The sequence below is a fragment of the Pygocentrus nattereri genome, chromosome 6 (assembly GCF_015220715.1).
Source record: "Pygocentrus nattereri isolate fPygNat1 chromosome 6, fPygNat1.pri, whole genome shotgun sequence".
NCBI lineage: Eukaryota > Metazoa > Chordata > Actinopteri > Characiformes > Serrasalmidae > Pygocentrus > Pygocentrus nattereri.
The window spans coordinates 41,164,437-41,181,298 of NC_051216.1; the positions used below are offsets into that span (position 1 = coordinate 41,164,437).

Sequence of the window (16,862 nt, forward strand, 5' to 3'; positions counted from 1 at the left end):
ATAAAAATCCATGGCAAGGCTGGAATCTTAATTTATTTTATGTGAATGATTCTGAAATGAAACCCCCCCTCCTTTCAAAGGTTGCACATGTTCAAAGGTTGTTTTTTCACATTTGATATTACAAAAATGATTAAGCATTGACATTGAAAGTAAAAATGTTACCTTCCAGTAGTTTGAGGCTTTTTCAGCAAATTATTGCTTTAAGCGGAGTTAAAACTATGCCAGTCACTCCTTTAAGTGGGGGGTAACTACAACTTTTCCTCTGAAATGGAACACTGACCCAATGCTCGTCCTGAAGATCTACTACCAAAGAGTGTTCAGATACAACACATCTTGCTCTAATAGGCTCTTAAAGACCTTCACTGCCTGGATTAGGTGTGTTAGACAAGTCAGGCGACTAAGCTGTACAGGGTGATAGATCTCCTGGACTAGAATTGGGCACCTCCACTCTAACATACCTATTAAAAACTGCAACGCAGTTAAAAATCCTAAATAAGCCAATATTGCTTAGTTTGTTTTAAAAGGATTTCCAACCAATCATTTTGACATCTACTTTGTGGGAGTAAAAAATATTACTTCATAAAAAGAGTACACAGTGCACAGAAAGGACAAGCACATCGGCTTCCCAAACGGTAGTGCAGAAAAATATCATCGTTTATTTATTTACAGCATTTTTCTTCATTTTCATCAAGGCCGTCTGAACGCCGCATTTATAATGGACCTGTCTGCAGTGTTTAGTCTGAGCATGCAAGACGACAAACTGACAGTAAACATTTCAGTAGCTGCCAGTAACTCGCAGAATGTTTCACAACCGCTGTGAAAGTGCCCACTTCGCTAACTTCCTATGTCAAAGCAAAGAGGAGCGTAAAACTCTTCTCTTTTTAGACGTGTAGGTATAACCTGGGATGAAACAACAACAGGTAACAAAGTGGAGAGGGAGAGAAAAGGGAAAACTGAAAATCTGACACAATTAATGTACATTTGTCCAAAACTATTCATAGAGGAATGAGTTTACTTAGCAAAGCTAGCTTTACGAAGCACCAAATAGACATAAAAGTGCCATAAGGGATCTCTGGAGCAATGACATAGATCAGCAGCTTCAGAGCTGCATGGGGCTCTTTTACTGCTCTGTTGCGGCTCCACAGAAGAAGTAGATTCTTAGGTAAAAATAATCTCTATTCGCAGTAAAATAAAGTTCTTCTGATCGTTCTAACACAGTTTTAACAATAAACGGTCTTAAACACTGGAGTTAATGCGTGTCTACTACTTCACCAACCTTAACCCTGCAGATTAGTGTGCAGATTGCTGGTCACATAGCAACACAGATAACGATCATGCCTAACTAGTAGCTAACAAAAAGGAAGAGTGAGAGATTAAAACAAACATTGATAATTGGAAAATTGACTTTTTGCATTTATTTGTATTTATAAGCACTCAGCTGATTTCACGATACATTTAATCTGCAACGAGAAACTGTCAAACACTAAAAAGTCACAAAGCTGAAGTTTCTCGCTCAAATTTTCTCGTTCCACCTTAAATGGTGCTGCAGTTACATTCTGGCGCCTCAGGTACCGTTTAGAGTGGAATGGAAATTTTTGAACAAAAACCTGGCGGACGAGAAGCTGAATTTGTCTTGTAAGAACTCGAGACATTTTACAAGAAACCATTTTTACTTTTACAGAAAAGTTTCCTGTCAGAGATGTGAGGAAAGTGGCTATAGCTGAGCTAAATTAACTATTTGCACATACTGAGACATATTTACAGCCAATATGGTAAAATGGGCATAAAAGGTTTGATTAAAGGGTTCTTCTTAACATTTGGGCTGCCAACTCCTGATGCAAAAGAACCACCTTTGGTTCCCCAAAGAACGTATCAATAAATGGTTCTTTGCAGGATTACTGGAGTGCTTTACAATCTCGTCTCAATCTACCACGTGTTGCGTACATAAAAACAAACAATAATTTAGCCTAGTCATGTTATTCACATGTCTGTATGAGTTAATAAACCAATATTAAATTAACACAGGGCGAAAAAAACAAGAACAAATCAATGTAGGCTTACGTTTGCTGGTGTTACAGGGATGCAAATTCAAAAACACAAATATGAGATGTAGTTGCATGTAGATGAGGGTTACATAAGAGCAGCATGCTCGATGACGGACAATTTTTATAGTAAGCTTCCAAAATGGAAATGAAGCGATGCTAACTTATTGAGACTGGCACTTGACTAACAGTGCTGACCCTAAGCCCTTAAACAGCTTAGGTCACGTCTGGTTCAGAGACAATGCGCAGCTGCGTGAGTGGACCTAACTTCCACGAAAGGCCCAGAGAATTTACAACTAGGAACTCCCTTCTTTTGCAGTGAAGCCAAACGGTAAACAAGGTTAGAGTGTGATGCTGTCCCTCGCCCCCCCTTTCTCCTTTTCTCTCTCTCTCTCTCTCCAACTTTCTCATATTCTCCCTATTTGGATCCATCTCTCTTTAAAGTTCTCTTTTTCTGAAGGTGAGAAACTGATTGCTGTTAAGAATTCTGTTTAATAAAATGATGCTTTTTATCTCATTTCCAAAATGACACAAGGCCATGCATTAGATGAGATAATTCCAGCACAGCACAAAACACAGAGCGAAACAGCTGGATTGACAAAATTTTCAAATTTTTAAGTCATTTTTGCAACTTGCAATTAATGCGAGGCTTCCTCAAAATTCTAGCACAATGATCAACCCATTAGGCTAATAAAAAAAGGGTCATAAATGCCGACAGTGGGTTACAGTGGGGCCTCTGAATTCATAAAATGCAACAAGTTTGTCCAAATGGTGTTGCACAATACAAATTCTACAATCTGTTGACAAAAAACAAGTCAACATAACCTGACCTCAAGAGGGAATTGTTGACAGAAGGAGCAGTGACAGATTTTTTGCTAGAGGCTTCAAAATGGAGCGACCTAACACTGACATGAAATGTAAAAAAAAAAAAAAAGGAAACAGTATTAGCTATAAAAAGGAGGCTTTGACCCACCCACACTACAAACCCAAATGTTTACTTTTCTCTAGTGCTTTCTTACCCCATCACAGCTGCTCTCCCTATGGCAGAACAAACTTTGGAGAGCTTGACTGCAACATCAAATCGGCACCAGTGTTTAAAACCCAAACACCGCCTAATCGTTTTTGAAAATAAGTGCTCTGTTCTTTAACACCAATGTTTATTAGATGGTGCAGTTACACATATCCAAAGATGGGGATTAAACCCTGTGACTCATTTAAGAAATGTGTTTAAAACGTGGATTTATAATGCAGGTCTTATTTCTTGGAACAGAATATGAATGAGATATAAGACCATTTCCACAAGACAGGGGTCAAGACGGAGATGCATTGAAAAGAGCTGACCGAAGGCTGTTGGGGGGCAAGAACAGGTGATCCCCAGCACTCAGCCACATCAGCAAATGGAAATAAACAGCTAAAGTCAAATCCAGGTCAGGGCACGCTGCACTGTTCCACGCCGCTCATACAGTTCCAATCTCCAGCTCGACATGAGAGAGGAGGTGCGATTACAAACGAAGCAACCAAACTTTCATAAGAGCTCCACTGGGAACGGCAGGCGAGGAAGGAAAACAAGATGAATTTTTATTTATTTATTTTGGAGAATCGGACGCGGGCCAGGAAAAAAAAGCAAATCTTCGAAAAGCAAAGTGTTGCTTTGAAAATGTGTGAGCACTGAGGCTCCTTGGCCGGCGTTCAGACACATTTTCGCGAGGCTTGGAGCAGTGAGTGACACCTTTAAAAACTGACCTACTTATTCAGAAGCGAGCGTTTCCGTCCGGTTGCCAAAGAGATATTAGAAAGCAGGAGAATGTCACTTGTAAGTCCAAATGTTATGCTTCCTGTCGACATGTTATGAAACAAAATCGGGCGGCCTACCGACACCGCCTGCAGAGTAATACATGACATGAACCTAAACCTCTGCAACTCGCTTGAAGCTGTATCAGTTTTTCAGAACGTAAGCTTTTCAAAAAAGGCTTTTAAACCCCTTTCAGCATATGAGGGACAAGTTCAGACATATAGCAGGTGATATCAGAGGGAACAGACTTTTTTTTGGTTGGCCAAAAAGAATTATTAATGCAGAAAGGGAATTTCCACTCAAAACACTTACTGGTTGCCATAAGCGCTATTCCATTACTGACTATAAATCAAAGCTAAGGCAAGACTTTTATCATCTTGTTAGCATCTGAGGTTTAGATTAATTGACTCTCATTAAGCTCATAGCGAACGGCATATTAACTCCAGAGATGCATGACTGAATGGAAAGGGAAATGTGTTTAAAAACCTGATTAGTGGAGCCGAAATGGTGGAACTAGATACTGTTCAAATGCTTCCAAGGGAGATTACGATAATGATGTTAGACATCGTATCTCATTCGCGGAGAATCGCTGACCATCTTTCGTCTTTCAGCGGCCCGCGGATCAGCCAGAAACCTTGCGGCTCTGCGCTGTATATCCAGCCTGTGTGGGTTGCGGAACCAAATAAATAAATAAATAATCAATGCTGCACGTGGAGGGGCAAACCGTTTCCCGAATGCTTTCATGTTGCTCTTGTGGGGCTGCCTCGTGCCATTCTGGCTGACAGACAAGTGTGGTTGAGCGCTAGCAAGTGTGACACTGAGCACATTAGATCAGTAAAGTAACTGTCACTCATGGCAACAAGAGGTGCAGCCTAGGGGGGAAAAAAAATGTCCCCAACCCCTGGTTTTTCAGAGTCTTGACAAGAAGATGACTGTGCAGGTAAACAGAGAGGATGCACGTGAATTACAAGCAACAACAACCAAAGACAAAAATGACATTTTATACACAAAAACAGAAGCACTTTCTGTATTTTCCCATCATTTACCAAACACTGAGAGACAACTTCAACCAAAAACGCCTCTTATCCCAGCAAAATGTGTGCATTCGACCTACCTGTGTGGGCACCAGAACAGGTGGATACGCCAGCTTGTGATGGCGGTACATCCAAAAGGAGAGCAGGACGATGGCAGCAATGCCCATGATCGGCACGAGGGAGTAGAGGAGGGTGTTGAACAAGGGTGGCTTCTGGGTGAATGGGTTTGATGTTGCTAGAGAAAAGAGAAAGAAGGACGTAAAATGACTCAATTACTGATGCTAGTTTACAGGCACGACTGTGATGAGTCAGAATTTTTGAATATTCATGGATGTTTATAAAATATTAAATTATAATCTTTGCCTGTATCTAACATAATCAGCAATCTGCTGCCAGAGTATATTATATGGACAAAAGTAATGGGACACCCCTCCTAATTACCGAGCTTAGGTGTTTCAGTCGCACCCATCGCTGACAGGTGAATCAAGCACACAGCCTTGCAGTCTCGATAGACAAACACTGGCAGTAGAATGAGTTGTGCTGATGAGCTCAGTGGCTTTAAACATGGCACTGTCTTGGGTTGCCACCTCTGCCACACCAACTCACTGAAGCGCACAGTGCCTATCCTCTGTTGAATCACTTACTAAAGAGTTTCAAATTGCCTCTGGAAGCAGCATCAACAAAAGAATTAGGAGCATTAGGAGCTTCACAAAAAGGCTACACACAAGCCTAAATGCACAATGCCAACTGTGAGCCAGGCCCTCTCCACCAACATCAGTATCTGACCGCACAAATGCTCTTCTAGATGAAATACCCAGGCATTCTTCAACATCTTATAGAAAGCTTCCCAGAAGAGCAAGCTGGTATAGCTGAAAACAGGGGCCAACTTCATATTAACCGCTATGGATTTAGAATGAGATGTCATGAAAGTTCCTGTAGGTGTAATGTGCAGGTGTCCCAATACTTTTGTCCATATAGTGTATGCAACCATAAAATCATTTCAGCATGTAGAGCTGGAGGTGTGCTACTGGGTTTCTATCACTGAATTTGCATGTTGGATGCATCATCTTTTTTGTGTGAGCTCATTCAGAGTGCAATTTAAAGTCCATTAACCTCTCATACTTGTTTTGGTCAATCAATGTAATGATAAAGTAAATTATGTGGGACTGATGTGCGAGTCAGATTCCTATTCATGTGTTCTCTTGCTCAAAAAGCCAGTTGGTGATGCACACAGAATTTTCAGGTTTTCACACTACAGTTAACACAGAAGAGCAGGTTAAACCATTTTTTGTCTGCCTTAAGGGGTTAAAGACTTGTTTAGCAGTTCTAGGTGAACTATCTACCTACTATAGATGTGTGGTCTGGGTCTTGGTTTAATGTAGTGAAGGAACTGTAAGATACTAAAGATGCTATGTTCATTCTTATCCTAAAATAGTAAAAAATAATGAAAACCCCTTCAGAGAGGTGTATCCAAACTTCTGACTGGCACTGTACATCTGGCACTTTCCAAACTCATAATGAGACACACAGGAAGACGTGGTAGCTGTGATTTCTATCACACATCTCCAGAGGGGGGAACAGCAGCATAAGTCGCTGACTTGCTAATTAGCACAATAGCTAGAGTAGTTCTACCCCACTGTGTTCAAGCATTTGGAGCAGAAAACCAAATTTCTGTTACATGAGAGTCATAAATTTCTGTTACATGAGAGTCAGACTGCACTTACTTTTAACACTCAGAATTAAAATGTGTTGTCTGAAGTTTTCGTGCTCTGCTACTGGGTTAAAATGCCTTAGAGGAGTACAGTAGTTAATGCAGCCCTTAAACGCAGCAAGTTCTTTTAGGAACGCTGCCAATGAAGTGATTATTCGCACGTTCAAACAGACTTGTGCACACAGTCTCCCCCCCAAATGTTCTCTTTATCTTGTTAAGTGCAATTCAGGGAAACCATGAAAGCCTACTGTTTATCTACAAGGGAGAAAATGGCCAGGCTGCTTGACAGAAAGCACAGCACTCTTGCCACACGCTAACTCCCAGTCCAGCACTGTGCCAGGCCAGAAATGAAGCAGTGAGGCCAAGTTTGCTGTGCAGAGTTTCAATAATCCTTCATGCACTTGTGTCCCTACAGTTTAACATTACCATATCTTCTGTTTAGCTAAATCATTCATGTAAATATGCTTATGCAGTCAACCCAACCAGATTATAAATGCAACACCAACTAAACTAGTTAATAACTAGTTTGTCAATTCTGGACGCTTAAGAAACTATCATATAATACAGATGAAAAATAAATCACAAAAGCTTAAAATTTTATCAATATATATTACATTTACGGCATTTGGCAGACGCTCTTATCCAAAGCGACTTACAAGTTAATCACTTTACACAGGTAGTGTTAGGAGTCTTGCCCAAGGACTCTTACTGCTATAGTGTAGTGTGTTTACCCAGGCATGGGATGTAACCCCACTCTACAGTATAGAAGGCAGAGGCGCTACCCACTACATTATACAAAAATTCCCATAAACACACTCCTAACCCTTGTGGAAAGCCTTCCCAGAAGAGCTGAAGCTGTTATAGCTGCAAAGGGTGGGCCGAAATCATATTACACCCTAAGGATTAAGAATGGGATGTCACAAGTTCATATGCGTGTAAAGGCAGACGAGTGAATACTTTTGGCAATATAGTTTATATTTTATGATCATGAACCAAAATGATAGCTCAATGGTAAAGTACTAAAGCAAAATCATAGAAATATAATGAAAACTACATTTATATATGAAAAGATGCATTGTGCACTTCCACTAAGGCTACGTTTACACAGCATCTACACAGCAATCTGATATTTTGTGACACTGATGTGTATATGTTTAGGAGCTGATGTGTCCAGACTAATATCACATACAGATCATATTTAAAAAATAATATTAAAGGCCAAACAAAAATTTTGATTTGGTGAGAAAATCAGATTTGGGCCACTTTTAGCCTGATATTCAGCTTATATATACAGTTTAGTCCTGTCCATTCATGTTATCTGGAGGTTTCAGTCAGCTTTGGTTTTTGAACAAGACACAACCCAGGACTGCCAACTAGAACAGAGCTCATTTACAAAAACAGTGATAAAAACAGAAGTTGGAAAAGGGTCATGTAAAAAGGAATTATGACCTGTTTCGGATGTGGACCTGTCATACATAAAATACACCGAAAATGCAGAACCCCTTTACCTCTTTAGATTGAAGTCATTCTTAATGAGAACCTCGATGAGCTAAACCATAAGACCACCTCCCCCTCCCCTTATCCTCTCCCCCTCTACTCTCCTGCCGGCCTTAAGCTGGATGTGTGCTAAAGACTCCAGATTAGAGCATGTGAGCAGAAAAATGCAGATCCATTCCCCCACAAGCAAATCTACCAAAGCCCCATCCCCCTCTACTCTACCCTCTCTTGCTGGAGGGAGTATTGGGATTGCCACAGCACACACACACACGCACACACACACACACACACACACACACACACACACTCGGGCATGAAAAGTGCCCTGGTTGCAAGGTCATGAAACACATTCCGCCCGTTCACGTCGCGAGGTGTGCTTAATGTAATTCTCTGTATCCCTGTGGGCTTTTGCATTTAATATCTAGGGCATTCCATATCAAGTGAGTCGATGCTGAAAATAGGCCTGCAATTGCATAAGCACTGAGCTAGACCCCACCTCTTTGGCTACTAATCTGAGTGGATACTGAATGCTAGCCAACATCTGAACCTAAATAACAGCATGCTAAATCGACGTCACATGAAAATCAAACATTTTTCTTACTTGAAATCCTTGCACTGCTAGACAGAAATAGTGCGGACAAAATAACACAAGGATGTGGCAGCTGTGTTTTATTGTTCCCGTAACCTTTTATCACAAAGAAAATGTTTCTCAATACCATGCCCACCTTTTCCTGTACTTAGCTCTGACATTGACGTGGAAATCATAAATGATTGCCAGACTGTGCCTGAAAACTGTTCTGTGTAGTGTTTTCCAGATTTGGCAGACCCTGATCATCACAACTAAAAGTCTCAGTATGAGTACCTATAAATGACGTTTTTCATGATGTTCTAAGTGTAAATAAGCTCCTCTACAGAGAACACACTTCTGATTTTGGTGCAGTTAGTGATTTTTTGCTAAATATAACTGAAAACAAATAAAACAGAAAATGTGGGCTGTGCAAAGAAATGGACATCGCAAACACCGATCAGGCATAACATTATGAGCACCTCCTTGTTTCTAGGCTCACTGTCCATTTTATCAGCTCCACTTACTGTATAGCTGCACTTTGTAGTTGTACAGTTACAGACTGTAGTCCATCTGTTTCACTGATACTTTGTTACCCTGTTCTTCAGTGGTCAGGACCCTCTTAGACCCCCTCACAGAGCAGGTACTGGTCTGAGTGGATCAGACACAGCAGTTCTTCTGGAGTTTTTAAACGCCTCAGTGTCACTGCTGGACTGAGAAAAGTCCACCAACCAAAAATATCCAGCCAACAGCGTCCTGTGACCATTGATGAAGGACTAGAGGTTGACCAACACAAACTGTGCAGCAGCAGATGAGCTGTCGTCTCTGACTTTACATCTACAAAGTGGACTGACAAGGTAGGAGTGTCTCATAGAGTGGACAGTGAGTGGACACAGTGTTTAAAAACTCCAGCATCACTGCTGTGTCTGATCCACTCGTATCAGCACAACAGTCACTGCAGTGCTGAGAATGATCCACCACGCAAATAGCACCTGCTCTGTGAGGGTCCATGGGGGTCCTGACCACTGAAGAACAGAGTAAAATGGGTAACAAAGTATCAGAGAAACAGATGGACTACAGTCTGTAACTGTAGAACTACAAAGTGCACCTATACAGTAAGTGGAGCTGATAAGATGGACAATGAGTGCAGAAACAAGGAGGTGGTCATAATGCCTGATCGCTGTACTGAACACCGTACACGGAAATACAGTTTTAAAGTTTACAAAACATGTAATTTACACACTCTAGTTGCGGAGCATTGCATCTTTCTAGATCTTCTCTTGTGTTTGTTATTATTCCTGCGTACGATCGTTTTTTGCATGTTTATTGACTCTGCCTTTTGCCTGACCCTTTCTGGACTGTTCGCCTTCTGTTATGTTAGTCTTTTTTGGATTTGACCCATGCCTGTTTATTGACCACGAACCTGGATCATGATTCTAACAGTAAATCCTCTTTCTCTCCTTTTAACTGCGAGCATTTGAATCCTTCTGGCATGTTACACTGGGATGCTCAAACTTCTGCATAGGACTGCAGCAGGAAAGGATTCTTACAGCAAGGATGCTAGACTGTTAGTAAACCTTAAAACCTGCTAGCGCTTACTTTTGCTCTGAAAGCTGACAAATTACTAATACAATTAGGGCTTTCACAATCAATTATAATGAATAATCGAGTAATCGAGTTGAATTTAAATGACAATTTATCAACTAATACCCATGGCCTCAAGTGAGAAAAACAAACTATTCAATGACTTCGAAATACTATACGATAAAACAATAACAAAGTATGACTTCAAAAAACTGTAAAAAGACTTCATCATGAAAAAACCAAGTGACAAAAATGCATATAAATGGTTGCATAAATTGGCTCCACCAGCCTCGTTTCTTACTGTAAGACACAACAGTAGGAGAATTTAAAAACATTCAACAGCACCACACAAACTGCCAACTTAAAACTGACTACTTAAAAAGATAAAGCAAAACACATGTTAAAATCAAGCTGCTGTGCCAACCTGCAAATTTATCATTAGTGCTTCAATATCAATGCCAACGCTCCTATCTGCTACTGTAAATGCCATTTATTTAAGCTCCCGCTCCAGTTTCTTAATGTGAATAACATAAAATCTCAATCTAACGACTGACCATGTGGAGAGGTGAAAGCAAACTGAGGAATGCAGACAGGGCTGGAGTGGCACTGGTTTTCTAGACTAGGCGTTTCATGATGCTAATAGATAACATAATAGTAGCTAATGGCTAATTTAGCAAAATGTAGAAAAGTATTAGGTAGTCGACCAGTGCGTACAAATTAGGTTAACTAACTACTGTTTATGTCTGTCACAATAACTACACAAGCTCCTGATGTCAATTATTTAAACTGACTGCAACTGTTTTCCATAGCTGTCAGCTTCCCCAGCCATATGTCTGTGCTGAACAAACTGAATTAAATTGGGTGGTTTTTCAACACTTGGTCGGCGGCAAATTCATCGTAAATAAAAAAACAACAAAAGTTCAAACTTTGACAGGTGCTATAACATATTTAGAGGCCAGCATTTGTTTGATATTTGTTTTTTTGAGCTCAAGCTGGTTTTGTCTTCCGTAGGGAGAATCGACAGCTAGGGAGTAAGACAGGTATTCAGTCTACTACAACTAAATTGTCTTCCCAAAGACAACAAAATTGTGCATTACAATCATTTGTATGGCAATTAATAGACGTATTACACGAGAAGGAGTGTGTTATCGCAGGCACGAGCAGAAGACGAGCTTGAGTGTTCTGTTGCTTTTATACCACAGTTAAATATATAAAGTAAGAAATGAATAAACTGTGGGCTGTGAACATGTCATTTAATGTGCTTAAATGTCAGCAGTTCCTTCTGCCAAATTATAGTAGCTTGTTTCTACGTCAGAGTAACAAACTCACTCACGGCACAGCCGGTAGTTCATTCTCCAGCTCCTTACTCCCAAACTGGCATCACCACTGAGCGGCTTCTCAGTCGGCAGCTGTGACAGAAGAACCTAAACAACCTGGAATCAGCCAGAAATGAACCCAATACCATTCGCTAAACGTGCAGTCTGATCTTCAGTGTCTGAGCCAATATCAATGCTGTCACATCAAGTTTAGCTCAATTTTGTCAATTTTTGCTGGATCAGAATTGATGTTTTTTTGTTCCAGCCAGTCTATAAAGCATCTTACAGCTCATTTTGTTTGGCAAATGGTATTGGGTTCATTTCTGGCTGATTCCAGGTTGTTTAGCTGTTCTTCTGTCACAACTGCGGACTGAAAAGCTGCTCAGTGGTGAGGACAGTTTGGAAATTTAATGGAGTCTCGTCTTCAGAATCTGACCAAATCAGCTGTCGGTCAAATGTGATCTTAAAAGTGTCCGTTTTCTGTTTGGGGCAAAGTAAGAAGTAAAATGTTCAAATGGCTCAAGCGTCTCCTATAGCTGTCAAACTCGTTTTGCTTAGAACGCTTCACGGTTAGAACGCTTCTCAACCAGTCAGCTTGCATGGCTGGAACTAACTGTTGTATAAAGTGAGATAATCAAGCCAGCAGCTATTTGTGTGCTACAAACAAATGCCAGTTCTTGTCAGAATTTTGCACTGTCCTCTTTGCTTGGATATATTCGATACTCTGGAGCACTGCACTGGGCCTTTTTAATTCTTGCCTTCTTGCTGCCACTTTTGTTCTTGCCATTCATAAGATTCACATATGGAAATTTCACATCACTCAGCAAAGCAAAAAGCAGTTCACTCTGTAAAAACAACCAGATTCGTATGGCTGATTTGATTTATCAGCTAAATACAAATGACAAACCAGAGCTCTACCACTTGAGTAGATGACTCCGTAATCTATCCACCGAATTACTGAAAAGACACAGAATTGGTTGTGACGGTTTCAGTTTGCAAGTGTTTTCTTGCGCTTGTATGTGTGGATTTACTTATTTTGTTAGCCCACAGCAAGCAGCCCCAGCCCACCGGGATCTCTCCTGACCCTCTTGACTACCCATCTCGGCAGTGGTTTCAGAGATTGCCACCAACGTCCACTCACGCACCTCCCTCCATCGCTCATTTGCATAAGAGGATGTTTGACAGTGTCGCCTGTTAGCTCAGTAGAGATAAAGTGCTAGATCAGCTCTGCTAATCTGAAAGACATCTCCCGAGCCTAACGTCACGCTGCTGTAGGCACGAACACGGCTCCCAAAACAGTGGCAGGGCAACACTGAGGCAGGACCTCTCTGGTGCTCACAGGCCCATTTCAAACCAAAGTTTTAAAGAATTCAAATCATTACAAGAGAAGCTTTGTACATTTGCATGCACGCTAACCAATCAAACAAAGGGGCACAGCAAGCAACACTGCTTTATCAGATCGGGCCCAGCACCTGATGAGGGGAAAGTTTATTCTGATGCAGAAAGAGAATGTGAAGAATTTACATCAGTTTATGAGGCAAGAAATGTGCAAACATCCCTGTTCTTTCAAGAATGCAGCCACATGACACAACAGCAGGTAAAGGTGAACAAAATTAAATCTAAAACCCCAAGCAAGTGACAAAGCTGGTGCATTACTGGTGGGACCTGTTTGTAGCCAAGATGATTTAGCTTAGAATTTAAAGTCGAAAGTAAAATAGAAAACACTGAAATGGTCTCTTTCTATCTGAGATGCTGAGAAGCCCATACACTACCACTCAAATTACCATTCAAATTCACCATATTAACAGTTTATATTATTGTATAATAACTTGTACAATGTGGATTTAAATATTACAAACTATTTGCCAAAAGTTTTTTCTTTCATTCATTCCAATTCACTCATTCATCAAAAAACTCACTCAAGAATTCTGTGACTGAGATGTGAATAAAATGATAAATAATATGCTGGAACTTGTACTTATGTACTTATCTTATATTTTGTCATCTTGATAAGTTGTCTCGTCTGAACAATTCTGGATTTAAAACTTCATTCTCAATGATGCACATCTTTTACAGTCATTTTAGAATCTCCGTTTATCACTGTGACGCCTTCCTTTGCTTGTCGATCAGCAGGAAATCCTGTCTATATGACTGGGCAATGGCGCTGTCCCTCAGGCAAGCCCCTGAATTTGAAGCTGCCCTTTCAGAAGTACACCAGATTCAACTGATGTATTCATTCGACCATTTAGCACACGACATGAATCCTGTTAGAATGGCTGCCTTATCTTTTTAGATTTTAAGAACACACACTTTGGCTGTGATTTGCTTAAAAAAAGATAAGACACTTCTCAAGAAGAAGGGCTAATTACACAGCAGCAGCTATACAAATCCAGGTGATATCACCAAGAACTCAAGGCTAGGCTTATGGATAACAGTACTTGCTACAAGCTGGAATATCCTAAAGCAGAAACAGAAAAAGAAATAATTAAGTGTTGTCAAAAGTCAATACTTTATGGATGCATTAACAAAATTATTAATGCCACTAATTTCTTTAATAAACCATTTTCAAATGATCTGTAGTTCCAGCCTAGTACAGGGTACAACAAGCACAACTGCTCACCTGCCGTAACTCCTCTCATTCAAATCCAGCTTTTAGATGGTGAATTCTGTTGACGGTTGATAAAAACAAAGCTATTACCAGCTACCGCCAAGCACTGAATCTGTTTATCGTGAAAGTACAAGGAGACTGAAGCGTCATTTACACGCAAAACACAGCAGTGATGCTGGCAATTCCGGTAATAACAGTAACATTAGTGCTGGAGGACACTTTTAGCAGACTGTGCTGGACAGTGCCCACAGGAGACACATCAAACAGCAGCAAACTAACAAAATCAGGAAAGCGGAAAACTAGTTTCTCATAAATCAACAAGTAACACAGCAAAAGGAAAGCGAGAGGACAGCAATCGTGGAGGAGTTGGAACCTAAAGAAACCTGGAAACTGAAATAAATAATAAATACATCCTGATGAACTTCATTCTGTCCACTCATATAGCTGTAACGAATGCACTGCCTTTAAAGTGGAATCTTTCTGTAGGGTGAAGTTTGAGCAAGTAAGACAAATGTGATTAATTGCAATCTAAACCAAATATTAAGATTAATTGTGATGTATTATTTTAACTCTATGATAGCCATTTATCAATAAAGACAGACTAACATCCATCCATCCATCCATTTTCTAAGCCGCGTCTCCCTCAGGGTCGCGGGGGGGTGCTGGAGCCCATCCCAGCGGTCATTGGGCGGAAGGCAGGATACAGACTAACATACAACACCATATTAACATTTCCCTCAAAGATCAGGCTAGTTCTATGAAAAATGTGGTTCTGTTGTTACTGGAATGGCACCAGCTGACAATCCTGCAGTTAAAAGTCTTATTTAGGCAAAAAGAAATGGAATGATTTATAGTGCTAATTTCAGCCAAAGCACTATTTTCACTAACATGACTACCGGGAAAACCTCACAAAACCTCTGCTTTTTAAAACTGTCTGGCCATTTCACTCTGTTTGACAAAGCTAGCTAAATAGCACCGCGATTCACCATGATACGCCACCTGCATACAAGAAAACATTCTGAGGCGCTCCCCAGGATTCAGTCTGCACTACTGAATAGACAGAGGAAAGAAAACTGACGCACTTAAAGCCAAGCAGCAAACACAGCGGTATCTTGAGTGACTGCTGTGACGACTGAAAGATGCGGTCAATTCCGTTGATTCAATATGGAACAATATGGAACAAAGATAGTGTTATCAGTTAATTGTGCGTTGACGGTTTAGCTGCTGCTGTTTATCTTCTTACTTTTCTGCAGTTCAGAACGGATGAATGGTGCGTGCGTGCTGGTCTGCAGCTCAGCATAATAGAGACACATTTAGAATAACAGTATCTGCTTAGCTGACAAAGTGTTATGGTACTTTCTTGCTTGGCTGTTGTGATGTTCCATTTTATCCTGTACATTTGTTGACTGTCATCCTCATAATAGAGTCGATGTTGAGCCAGCAAGCAGGCTCAGGCTAGCAGGATCAGTCATGTTACCTTCAAAGTGCACCAAAAACCACTGGATTAAGAGCCATCAATGGCGCTCAGTGATAGATGGAGGGGGGGAAAGGATGTAAGGTCTAGCATGCATAGCAGCGTCGGAAATTAATGGGGGTAAGGATGTATGGTCTAGCATGCAGGGCAGAGTCAGAAATTAATGAGGGGTCAGGACAAAAACGTATCTTAAAGCCAAAAACTGCTGAAAAATTCCAAAGATGAGAGCAAAAAACTGCTCTCTCTGTTTTATACATTCTGTTCCGTCATATCTGCTACCCAGATATGGAACACGGAAAACAGCTTTAATGCCTCTGTATACAGTGGAGTCACCTGTGGCTGATGGATTAGTCCATGCCATATATATTTTTAAAAAGTTATTGCAACATAGCTCAGAGAAGAACAGGCTTACTGACAGGAGGATCGGGAAAAAGCCCCTGAAAATCAACACCCCTCGATAAAAAAGCACTCTAATTTCTGACGCTGGTGAAAGGTTCGATGAAGACAACAACCGAGCAGGAGCTAAGCAGGTTTATCAGAAGTGAAGAACTTCCAGTACCCTTAAAGACACCGCTGCTTCTGTCGGTGATAGGAGCCTTACTCTGAACAGCCTGCGCATCTGGGTTGTGGTAGAACTTTTCGTTGCACATGTTGCCTTCGCAGCAGCAGAAGAACACCTCGGGGTCCTCCTTCTTCTCCACACATTCCGTGCTGAGAAACAGAACACAAAAAAGTTTCACTGTTATTAGATGATGTGAAAACCTGCCGTTTTGCTTTTTTGTCTGTTAACTTCAGGGTTTCTGAAGGGCACTACACCTACACTGCCCTGCAGAATTAAGGGGACGCCTTCACTTAGGCTTTGTTCACACAGGAGGTAAAAGTGGCCTAAATCTGATATTTTTCTGATATTATGTGACTCAGATGTGTGTCTGTGTGTCAGTGTGAACAGCAAAAACCACTGAATCTGACATTTTCAATTCCGATTCGAGACGCTTTCATATGTGGTACGGAAATCCGATACGTATCCTACCTGCGGCGATGTGACTCAGTCTGGCCAGCCAGATCGGAATTCATGCGACATTTACGTCAATGCAACTCCACATTCATCATAATTTCGTGCTGCTGAGACTCATAAACATTTAGGCTGATTTTTGTACCAAAAAAATAGAAGGCACTTTTTGCAACCCCTCCTGTTTGAAGAGATTTTGAATGAAATAGCCGAATACAGGCGCTGGAGTC

The 16,862-nt window shown here is 40.8% G+C and overlaps 1 protein-coding gene across 4 annotated transcripts in view; it reads right to left on the minus strand.

The window, feature by feature from the left end:
- Window positions 1-16,862, minus strand: part of acvr2aa (activin A receptor type 2Aa) — a 70,678-nt gene that overhangs the window by 22,397 nt on the left and 31,419 nt on the right. For 2 of the 4 annotated variants that reach the window (XM_017684478.2, XM_017684477.2), the window contains exons 3-4: window positions 16,225-16,334; window positions 4,949-5,103 (exon numbers count right to left, since the gene is read on the minus strand). In XM_017684478.2, the coding sequence (XP_017539967.1) occupies window positions 4,949-5,103; window positions 16,225-16,334 (265 nt within the window). Of the gene's footprint in view, window positions 1-4,948; window positions 5,104-16,182; window positions 16,335-16,862 lie in introns of all 4 variants that reach the window. The other 2 variants (XM_017684476.2, XM_017684475.2) reach the window with 1 other exon arrangement.